The 12005-nt window shown below is 47.6% G+C and overlaps 2 protein-coding genes across 2 annotated transcripts; both read right to left on the bottom strand.

Annotated features, from left to right (window-relative positions):
- Nucleotides 1-8: 8 nt before the first annotated feature.
- LOC139433610 (mucin-21-like) lies at nt 9-1521 on the bottom strand (the record flags this gene model as incomplete). Its single annotated transcript, XM_071202685.1, has 1 exon — nt 9-1521. A coding segment is annotated over exon 1 (1513 nt), but the record flags the coding sequence as incomplete, so codon positions are not given.
- Nucleotides 1522-3428: 1907 nt separating this feature from the next.
- Nucleotides 3429-11762, bottom strand: LOC117443969 (cell division cycle protein 27 homolog). Its single transcript, XM_034079757.2, has 3 exons — nt 11616-11762; nt 5673-5748; nt 3429-3580 (listed from the first exon to the last, which is right to left on the bottom strand). Exons 1-3 carry the CDS (start codon nt 11640-11642, stop codon nt 3429-3431), a joined length of 255 nt encoding a protein of 84 aa, XP_033935648.1. The 5' UTR covers nt 11643-11762.
- Nucleotides 11763-12005: the final 243 nt, after the last annotated feature.

Raw genomic sequence — 12005 nt, 5'->3', positions numbered from 1 at the left:
GGTGATGCCTTCTGAGGTGATCCCTTCTGAGGTGATGCCTTCTGAGGTGATGCCTTCTGAGGTGATGCCTTCTGAGGTGATGCCTTCTGAGGTGATCCCTTCTGAGGTGATGCCTTCTGAGGTGATGCCTTCTGAGGTGATGCCTTCTGAGGTGATGCCTTCTGAGGTGATCCCTTCTGAGGTGATGCCTTCTGATGTGATCCCTTCTGAGGTGATGCCTTCTGAGGTGATCCCTTCTGAGGTGATGCCTTCTGATGTGATGCCTTCTGATGTGATGCCTTCTGATGTGATCCCTTCTGAGGTGATGCCTTCTGATGTGATCCCTTCTGAGGTGATGCCTTCTGAGGTGATCCCTTCTGAGGTGATGCCTTCTGATGTGATGCCTTCTGATGTGATGCCTTCTGATGTGATCCCTTCTGATGTGATGCCTTCTGATGTGATCCCTTCTGATGTGATGCCTTCTGAGGTGATCCCTTCTGAGGTGATGCCTTCTGAGGTGATGCCTTCTGAGGTGATGCCTTCTGATGTGATCCCTTCTGAGGTGATGCCTTCTGATGTGATCCCTTCTGAGGTGATGCCTTCTGATGTGATCCCTTCTGAGGTGATGCCTTCTGAGGTGATGCCTTCTGAGGTGATGCCTTCTGATGTGATCCCTTCTGAGGTGATGCCTTCTGATGTGATCCCTTCTGAGGTGATGCCTTCTGATGTGATCCCTTCTGAGGTGATCCCTTCTGAGGTGATGCCTTCTGATGTGATCCCTTCTGAGGTGATGCCTTCTGATGTGATCCCTTCTGAGGTGATGCCTTCTGAGGTGATGCCTTCTGAGGTGATCCCTTCTGATGTGATCCCTTCTGAGGTGATCCCTTCTGAGGTGATGCCTTCTGAGGTGATGCCTTCTGAGGTGATGCCTTCTGATGTGATCCCTTCTGAGGTGATGCCTTCTGAGGTGATGCCTTCTGAGGTGATGCCTTCTGAGGTGATGCCTTCTGAGGTGATGCCTTCTGAGGTGATCCCTTCTGAGGTGATCCCTTCTGAGGTGATCCCTTCTGAGGTGATGCCTTCTGAGGTGATGCCTTCTGAGGTGATGCCTTCTGAGGTGATCCCTTCTGATGTGATCCCTTCTGAGGTGATCCCTTCTGAGGTGATGCCTTCTGAGGTGATGCCTTCTGAGGTGATGCCTTCTGAGGTGATGCCTTCTGAGGTGATCCCTTCTGATGTGATCCCTTCTGAGGTGATCCCTTCTGAGGTGATCCCTTCTGAGGTGATGCCTTCTGAGGTGATGCCTTCTGAGGTGATCCCTTCTGAGGTGATCCCTTCTGAGGTGATGCCTTCTGAGGTGATGCCTTCTGAGGTGATGCCTTCTGAGGTGATCCCTTCTGAGGTGATGCCTTCTGAGGTGATGCCTTCTGATGTGATGCCTTCTGAGGTGATCCCTTCTGAGGTGATGCCTTCTGAGGTGATGCCTTCTGAGGTGATGCCTTCTGAGGTGATGCAGCATGTTTGGCGTGTTACCGTTAGCATACCGCACCGCTGTAGAACAACGCCGACACACCGTCCTCGCCCAATCCACCACTCGCACTCCTCATCGTTGTGTAGTCCACAGGGAACCCGACATGTTCCCACAGCTGATTTAAGAGAAGCAGGGGGTTCTAGCTCCTGTGTGTGATCTGAACTCGCCGTACTAACTTTTCTTCTTCTTGTATTTTGTTTGTTTTGTTGTTGTTTCTTCTTGTTCTTCATTTGTTGTTTAAGGGTGGCAGGCAAACAGCTTTTAGGCGCAATACCGCCCCCTGGATTATATATAGTGTAGTGGATGCTGCCCGGAAGGACAGACTTTTTTCCCACTTGTAAATATAAGTTGTATTCGTCGTGTGACTGCGCGTGCCGAACCGTGACGTCCGAACCGTGGCGGTACGGGACGAATACGGTTACACCCCTAGTGTGTATATGTGTGTGTACAGTGTTTCCCCAATATACAAATAGGGGGCACCAGCTAGGTACCAAAACAAAAACAAAAAAAATCATTTAATTTTTTTTTTTTTTAAATAATAAGTGGCAACCCTTTTTCATTTTTGATTATTTGTTATGAGGATTTGTAGTATTTGTGTTACTGTATGTTCAATAAAGGTGTATTTTTGCTAAATGTTGAGACATTGCCACTGTATGTACTAGGGAGGGCAGATTTTTGGTATAGGGCACCAGATCTGGGGGGCGCTGCGCTGGCAGCTCTGGGAGGGAAAAAACATTTTTGACCATTGGCGCTCATCCTAATGTTCGGCCTCGATGTAACAACATTCATAATTAAGTAAATGTAACACCCTTTTCACCCCGGTTACACTTTCCATTTGCCCTGTACGATAGGCGCTGTAAGTGATGAAAATGGGGGATGTTGGCTTATCAGGCGCCTGCAGCTCACAGCCAAAGTGCGAGCGTGGGAGCGAGCGAGCGAGCGAGGGAGAGAGAGAGAGAGAGAGGGCGCACCGGTACCGGCGCTGTTGTTATTAGCATCTAGTGCTAGCTGCGCTAACGGATATAAGAAGTAGATGTTTCTCCACCAGGGTGGAGGAGAGCTCTCCTGTCTGACGGAGAGGCTCAGTGAGGTAAAGGACTCAGCGTTTAGATAGTTCATTTCAGTCTAAGTTGTCTCAGTGGGTCTCAAACGTTTTGACCACAAATTATGTAAACACATATTTCTAAGGCACTCCTTTATAATTATTAGGATAAATAAAAACAGGTTTGAAATCATTCCAATGTATACTATAGGACAGTAAACCAAAAATATCGTTTAAAGTTGGAGAGATACAAAAATATGCATAAATAAATGTTAACTAGGTAAAATAAGATATGAATGAACAACAAAAATAAAATAAGTGACATGTATTTGTTATTGGCTATGGTAGGTTATTGGTTATGTTCACATACTTATTTGATTATTAAAATGTAAACCGATCTTTTTCATATGGGTGTTTAGAGTTGTACCCTCTGGATCAGGTCTCTAGTAATTGTGCTCAAAGTGCACCAGATTGAAGCATTTTACTTTAAAATGTTACAAAACAAATCTTCTCGGGGAGCATACCCCCGGACCCCCCTAAAGGATGAGACGTCCACCCCCCAATTCAAACATGTTCATACAATACTGAATACATTTGAAGCCTTTCTTGTGCTGACACATAGAAACAAATTGGCGTGGCGCACTTCGCACGCACAAAAAAATTCCATGCGCTCCGCGCTCACATTATACTGGGCCCACGTGCCTTAGCACCGCTGCTATGACTCCATCCTAGGGGAAACACTGGTGTATGTATATGAGAGTGTGAGTGTGAGTGTGAGTGTGAGTGTGTGTGTGTGTGTGTGTGTGTGTGTGTGTGTGTGTGTGTGTGTGTGTGTGTGTGTGTGTGTGTGTGTGTGTGTGTGTGTGTGTGTGTTGCTCACTTGCTCAGCTCCACGCAGCATTTAGCCAGCAGGAATCTGACCTGCGCGGTGGAGCAGCTGTGAGCCTTCAGCAGCCGGTACGCTTTATAGGGCTTTCCAGAGCGGTGATAGCAGGTAGCCAACAGGTAGAGAGCCTCCTCCGAACGCACTGAGAGACAGACAGGTGAGAGACAGACAGGTGAGGGACAGAGAGGTGAGCAGGTAGAGAGCCTCCTCCGAACGCACTGAGAGACAGACAGGTGAGAGACAGACAGGTGAGAGACAGACAGGTCAGCAGGTAGCCAACATGTAGAGAGCCTCCTCTGAACACACTGAGAGACAGACAGGTGAGAGACAGACAGGTGAGCAGGTAGCCAACAGGTAGAGAGCCTCCTCCGAACGCACTGAGAGACAGACAGGTGAGAGACAGACAGGTCAGCAGGTAGCCAACATGTAGAGAGCCTCCTCTGAACACACTGAGAGACAGACAGGTGAGAGACAGACAGGTCAGCATGTAGAGAGCCTCCTCTGAACACACTGAGAGACAGACAGGTGAGAGACAGACAGGTGAGCAGGTAGCCAACAGGTAGAGAGCCTCCTCCGAACGCACTGAGAGACAGACAGGTGAGAGACAGACAGGTGAGCAGGTAGCCAACATGTAGAGAGCCTCCTCCGAACGCACTGAGAGACAGACAGGTGAGAGACAGACAGGTGAGGGACAGAGAGGTGAGCAGGTAGAGAGCCTCCTCCGAACGCACTGAGAGACAGACAGGTGAGAGACAGACAGGTGAGCAGGTAGCCAACAGGTAGAGAGCCTCCTCCGAACGCACTGAGAGACAGACAGGTGAGAGACAGACAGGTGAGCAGGTAGCCAACATGTAGAGAGCCTCCTCCGAACGCACTGAGAGACAGACAGGTGAGAGACAGACAGGTGAGGGACAGAGAGGTGAGCAGGTAGAGAGCCTCCTCCGAACGCACTGAGAGACAGACAGGTGAGAGACAGACAGGTGAGAGACAGACAGGTCAGCAGGTAGCCAACATGTAGAGAGCCTCCTCTGAACACACTGAGAGACAGACAGGTGAGAGACAGACAGGTGAGCAGGTAGCCAACATGTAGAGAGCCTCCTCTGAACACACTGAGAGACAGACAGGTGAGAGACAGACAGGTCAGCATGTAGAGAGCCTCCTCTGAACACACTGAGAGACAGACAGGTGAGAGACAGACAGGTGAGCAGGTAGCCAACAGGTAGAGAGCCTCCTCCGAACGCACTGAGAGACAGACAGGTGAGAGACAGACAGGTGAGCAGGTAGCCAACATGTAGAGAGCCTCCTCCGAACGCACTGAGAGACAGACAGGTGAGAGACAGACAGGTGAGGGACAGAGAGGTGAGCAGGTAGAGAGCCTCCTCCGAACGCACTGAGAGACAGACAGGTGAGAGACAGACAGGTGAGCAGGTAGCCAACAGGTAGAGAGCCTCCTCCGAACGCACTGAGAGACAGACAGGTGAGAGACAGACAGGTGAGCAGGTAGCCAACATGTAGAGAGCCTCCTCCGAACGCACTGAGAGACAGACAGGTGAGAGACAGACAGGTGAGGGACAGAGAGGTGAGCAGGTAGAGAGCCTCCTCCGAACGCACTGAGAGACAGACAGGTGAGAGACAGACAGGTGAGAGACAGACAGGTCAGCAGGTAGCCAACATGTAGAGAGCCTCCTCTGAACACACTGAGAGACAGACAGGTGAGAGACAGACAGGTGAGCAGGTAGCCAACAGGTAGAGAGCCTCCTCCGAACGCACTGAGAGACAGACAGGTGAGAGACAGACAGGTCAGCAGGTAGCCAACAGGTAGAGAGCCTCCTCCGAACGCACTGAGAGACAGACAGGTGAGAGACAGACAGGTCAGCAGGTAGCCAACAGGTAGAGAGCCTCCTCCGAACGCACTGAGAGACAGACAGGTGAGAGACAGACAGGTCAGCAGGTAGCCAACATGTAGAGAGCCTCCTCTGAACACACTGAGAGACAGACAGGTGAGAGACAGACAGGTCAGCATGTAGAGAGCCTCCTCTGAACACACTGAGAGACAGACAGGTGAGAGACAGACAGGTGAGAGACAGACAGGTGAGAGACAGACAGGTCAGCATGTAGAGAGCCTCCTCTGAACACACTGAGAGACAGACAGGTGAGAGACAGACAGGTGAGAGACAGACAGGTGAGAGACAGACAGGTCAGCATGTAGCCAACAGGTAGAGAACAGGTTTTACCTTCAGCATAGAGTCTCTCAGCGAGGAACACCGCGTCCAGGTAGGCGTAGTGGTTCAGAGCCTGCCACACTGCAGCCTGAGAGACAGACAGGTGAGAGAGACAGACAGGTGAGAGAGACAGACAGGTGAGAGAGAGAGACACACAGGGGAGAGACACAGACAGTTTGTAAGGTGCGTTCACACCGGACACCATTACAGTTTAAAGGTCTCCTATTAGGGGTGGGCGATATGACGATATATATCGTCGTGACGATATTAGGTCTCCACGATATGCTTTTTCAGAGATATCGTCCTATCGTGATAAAAAAAAAAAAAAAAAATAGCGGGAGCGGAAGAGGCGCAGGGGGCTATGACAGCGGACGGAGAGCCTCTTGCCCTCCCGCTCCCCCAGCCTCACCTACTGATTTTAATTTCACCATATATCAAGCCCCATCGATTTCACAATGTCAGCGCACCTCTGCTTTCGTTCAGTCCGAGTTGTTTGACACGCTCCCAAAGTCCCCGCCCCCTTTCTTTGCAGCCAGCGACCATAGGGCAGGCATTTCATCAAGGGGCTCCTGATGGAAAGACTAGCAAACGGTGGAAAGACATAACTGACGCGGAGGCGTTTTATGTTTTTCCCTTCAGTTATGCTGAAGTCTTTTATTACACTTCAAGTCTAAAGTTTACATTTTAATTGTTTGGCACTGACTTTTCCTCATTGATGTTTTATGTTTTACTTGGTTATGTTTTACCCTCCTTTTCATGTGTATTGATGTTCACTGCTCACTTGTTCATTCAGGCTTTCATTTCTGAAATAAAACCAGCTTGAAATGCTGTGTTGGTCTGTTGCTCCTTTTTGCTTTAGTTTCTGTCACCTTGTAGGCGCTTGTTCTGTTAAGTAACTTGAAAAATAACCATAATAACCGACATGAAAAAATATCGTGATATATATCGTCTATCGTGATACTGCCTGAAAATATCGTGATATATATCGTCTATCGTGATACTGCCTGAAAATATCGTGATATATATCGTCTATCGTGATACTGCCTGAAAATATCGTGATATATATCGTCTATCGTGATACTGCCTGAAAATATCGTGATATATATCGTCTATCGTGATACTGCCTGAAAATATCGTGATATATATCGTCTATCGTGATACTGCCTGAAAATATCGTGATAACATATTTTTCAATATCGCCCACCCCTATCTTCTATAATACAGAAGTCCCTTTCTGATGTCTCCTCTACATCACCGTGTGTCCCCGGCGTCCCCCCGGTGTGTCAGGAGGTTCTCAAAGTGAAGTCTTCTCTACATCACCATGCGTCCCCCGTGTCCCCCCGATGTGTCCCCCGTGTGTTAGGAGACTCTCAAAGTGATGTCTTCTCTACATCACCATGTGTCCCCGGTGTGTCAGGAGACTCTCAAAGTGATGTCTTCTCTACATCACCATGTGTCCCCGGTGTGTCAGGAGACTCTCAAAGTGATGTCTTCTCTACATCACCGTGTGTCCCCGGCGTCCCCCCGGTGTGTCAGGAGGTTCTCAAAGTGATGTCTTCTCTACATCACCGTGTGTCCCCGTGTGTCAGGAGACTCTCAAAGTGATGTCTTCTCTACATCACCATGTGTCCCCGGAGTGTCAGGAGACTCTCAAAGTGATGTCTTCTCTACATCACCGTGTGTCCCCGGTGTGTCAGGAGACTCTCAAAGTGATGTCTTCTCTACATCACCGTGTGTCCCCGGTGTGTCAGGAGACTCTCAAAGTGATGTCTTCTCTACATCACCGTGTGTCCCCGGAGTGTCAGGAGACTCTCAAAGTGATGTCTTCTCTACATCACCGTGTGTCCCCGGTGTGTCAGGAGACTCTCAAAGTGATGTCTTCTCTACATCACCGTGTGTCCCCGGTGTGTCAGGAGACTCTCAAAGTGATGTCTTCTCTACATCACCGTGTGTCCCCGTGTGTCAGGAGACTCTCAAAGTGATGTCTTCTCTACATCACCGTGTGTCCCCGGTGTGTCAGGAGACTCTCAAAGTGATGTCTTCTCTACATCACCGTGTGTCCCCGGAGTGTCAGGAGACTCTCAAAGTGATGTCTTCTCTACATCACCGTGTGTCCCCGGTGTGTCAGGAGACTCTCAAAGTGATGTCTTCTCTACATCACCGTGTGTCCCCGGTGTGTCAGGAGACTCTCAAAGTGATGTCTTCTCTACATCACCGTGTGTCCCCGTGTGTCAGGAGACTCTCAAAGTGATGTCTTCTCTACATCACCGTGTGTCCCCGCTGTGTCAGGAGACTCTCAAAGTGATGTCTTCTCTACATCACCGTGTGTCCCGGGTGTCCCCCCGGTGTGTCAGGAGACTCTCAAAGTGATGTCTTCTCTACATCACCGTGTGTCCCCGGTGTGTCAGGAGACTCTCAAAGTGATGTCTTCTCTACATCACCGTGTGTCCCCGGTGTGTCAGGAGACTCTCAAAGTGATGTCTTCTCTACATCACCGTGTGTCCCCGGTGTGTCAGGAGACTCTCAAAGTGATGTCTTCTCTACATCACCATGTGTCCCCCGTGTGTCAGGAGACTCTCAAAGTGATGTCTTCTCTACATAACGTTGTGTCCCCGTGTGTCAGGAGACTCTCAAAGTGATGTATTTTCTACATAACGTTGTGTCCCCGTGTGTCAGGAGACTCTCAAAGTGATGTATTTTCTACATAACGTTGTGTCCCCGTGTGTCAGGAGACTCTCAAAGTGATGTATTTTCTACATAACGTTGTGTCCCCGTGTGTCAGGAGACTCTCAAAGTGATGTATTTTCTACATAACGTTGTGTCCCCGTGTGTCCCCGTGTGTCAGGAGACTCACAAAGTGCCTCTCTCTTCTCCCCCGTACCCACATCTCTAAAAACAACGGAGCTGATCCAGATTTGCTGCGTCATGACGACATTACTAAAATGTGGGCGGGCTTTACCCCCACGGGTAGAGATGTCCCGATCACGTGATCGGAGCCGATCACGTGATTTTCAAAAGATCGGAAGAATTTTTTTTTAATAAAATATTTTTATTATTTAATTTTACAAAACAAAAATGACCATGTTCACGTCTTAAAGTCATCCTGAGGACTTAGTTTTGGTTTAAAATTACACAACATCATGTATGTGTTGCTTCTGTTGGGCTTGTTTTCAGACCTGGTTATTCCTCTGAAAGCAACAGAGTGGGCGCAGTGTCTCATAGCAGCAGCAAGCTAACGAGAGGCTACGCTCAGCTGGTGACTCGGGACAGAGAACATGTCAGGAGTTTGGAAGTATTATGAAATTGAAAGCGAAGGCAGTGTAACAGCCAGATGCAATGTTTGCGAGGCAGAGGTTCCGCGTGGTGGAAAGAACAGAGCTACGTTCAACACGACCAATCTAACACGCCACCTGAGAAACAAACAACAACAACAACACGACGAGTACACAGCGGCCACTCGGGTAACGGCACGGAAACAACCGACACTTTCAGAGACTTTCAAAAGGAAAGAGAAACTGCCCCAGAACAGAGAAAAGGCCAACACAATAACAGCCAAGATAGCTGAGTTCATCACGTTGGATGACCAGCCGTTATCTGCTACCTTTTCTTTCTCTTAATGCATTGCATAAAGATCGGGAAAAAAATCGGTATCGGCAGATTGTCAAAATCAAATGATCGGAATCGGATCGGGAGCAAAAAAAGGTGATCGGGACATCCCTACCCACGGGCCAATCAGAAGTGTTGCTGTCAGAAACAAAGAGATGTGTTCTGGAAGTAATATGGTCTGTGTTCACATTAGCATGCTAACACTCAGAGCTAACCTGTGCTGGAGAGAGTCTGTGTGAAGAAGCAGGAAGTCAACAGGAAGTCACCTTGTAGTAAACAGTTTAATGTAACCTTTATTACAGTTGGATTTAATACATATTACAGTCTGATTACAGTCTGTACTAGGGATGCCAGTGATTATTCGAATATTCGTTACAGTCTCCATAATCAAATATTATTTTTAAAAATCGATTTTATTTATATATCTTTTTATTATTATTTATGTATTTTTTTTTGTTCTGGCTTAGTTTCAACCAAAATATAGACTAATGCTAATAATAGTAATAGCGAGGGCTGCCAAATAATCGATTTTGATCATGGTCAGTTTCTGGCAACCCTAGTCTGTACAACAGTTTAATTTAATCATTATAACAGACTGTTATAAAAAGTACACGTCCCACCGCCCGGGACGTGTTATTTACAATATCGGACAAGTAGATCTTTCAATTGACTTGTCCGGCGGACAAGTGACGTTTTTCGCCCCGATTTATTGACAAATTATTGATTCATTCAGTTTACAAAAGGCAGAACTCATTCGCAAATTGTACGTGTCCGCCATTGTTCGTTTAGAAATGTTAGTTTCGGTTCTGCTTGTCGATTCCTAAGGAAATGCATCTCGCCGCTTTCTGTACAGTTAGACGGGGCGGGGCTGGAAGTGTAGCACAGTGGCCGGGCTGGGAAGCAAAACTCGGTTCCGAGTAAGAACAAATAACAATTGCCCGGTACCGGGATTAATAAGAGTTGTGAGGACAGGAAGCCGAGCCCCTATTTTTCTCCAAGTTTGTCATGGGACTTATTTTGACCCTCTCAAAGAACCGGAATCGAGAACCGAAAATAACCGGAATCGAAAAGCAGAACCGGAATCGTTAAAATCCAAACGATAACCAACCCTATGTGTGATGCAGTAAAATCGTACCGCTCACTTACGTTAGCGGTGTCGTAAAAACCGTGGGAAAATGTAAAATACGATTACGAAGAAGAAGATTCCAGTGGCCCCAATTTTTGTCCATTCTGGACAAGTGAAAAATGTATTCGGACAAGTACATTGCCAAACTCACTTGTCCATGGACAAGTACTCTCTAAAAACTTTTTCTCACACTGTCTGTTTAATGTAATCATTATTACAGTCTGTTTAACAGTTTAATTTAATCATTAGTACAGTCTGACTACAGTCTTCATAACAGTTTAATTTAATAAATATTACAGTCTGAGGCTAACAGAGGCTAACCAGCTGATGCTAATGTTTTGATGCTAACCTACAGGTAGCTGGTGTTAGCTAGCTTTAGCAAGAAGAAGCTAACCAACTGTTGTTTATCTTTAGTAAAACAGCTGATCTCGAGTCAGACTTTAACAACAATCACAACAACCCCGTGTCTGTCTGTGAACTTTAGGGGGGTGATGGGTAAACATTACCATCGATGTTAGCCGGCTCACATGCTAACACAGCTACATGTTAGCATGTAATAATACAGAACTGTGAAGCCGATCAGCTTCTCCTGCTCATCAGAAACCTCTGATTCAGAGACATTGAAACATCAATAGCTGTTTATTTCATATCTTTGATATATATTCAGTATTCCGTCAGAAAGTAGTTTAACCTTTAATCAGTGTTTGTGCTGAGGAACCATGTATATCTATAGCAGAACCACACTCTAATGAAACAGAACCACACTGATATTATCTAATGACACAGAACCACACTGATATTATCTAATGACACAGAACCACAGTGATATGCTCATAATGAAGCAGAACCACAGTGATATGCTCATAATGAAGCAGAACCTGTTTCAGGGACCAGGGGAGCCTCACTCCGTGTGTCTGACCGACAGGGGAGCCTTAAACACGGAGGCTATCTGGAGCTAACCTAGCTAACAGCTAGCTCCGCTGATAGAGGACCAACTGACCGAACCTCAGTGTTAATGGGAGGGATTTTAACAGCAGTAGGACCAGTAATAACACCGATAATAAGAGCAGTAAACCGGTGGGGCCTGTGGCGGAGAGACAGCAGCTGTGAGGCCGGAGAGAGGAGCTCCAGCCCGGCCTCAGAGTAGAGATCTCCCCGCTCAGGGGCTCCTCTCTCCGGCTACCCTCACTTATTACTATCTCCATGACTGATAAAGCCTTTACCTGCACGGGTTCCTGCAGCACCGTCATCCCGCTTCTCCGGCTCTTCGGTCGCTTTTCCCTCTTTCCTTTCGGAGCTTTTCTTCACTTCGTTCTTCAGGAGGAGCTGCGGCCGGAGATTTGAACAAACCGACCGTTAACAGCCGAACAGAGCCGAAGATACCCGAGGGGGCCGTCCGGAGACACACGAGTTCTGACGGAAAGAGCCGAACAAATACGAGGGCCGTCCGGAGACACACGAGTTCTGACGGAAGGAGCCGAAGATAACCCTAACCCTAACCCTAACTCAGGGGTCTGCAACCTTTTTGACCAAAAGAGCCATTTTGCTCCTTTTTCCAAAACATTTTTTTGTCTGGAGCCGCAAAACATATTTCATAGTTTTTTATTGTTATA

Source organism: Pseudochaenichthys georgianus, unplaced genomic scaffold, assembly GCF_902827115.2.
Source record: "Pseudochaenichthys georgianus unplaced genomic scaffold, fPseGeo1.2 scaffold_714_arrow_ctg1, whole genome shotgun sequence".
Classification (NCBI taxonomy): Eukaryota; Metazoa; Chordata; class Actinopteri; order Perciformes; family Channichthyidae; genus Pseudochaenichthys; species Pseudochaenichthys georgianus.
This window is presented reverse-complemented; position numbering and strand designations above follow the sequence as displayed.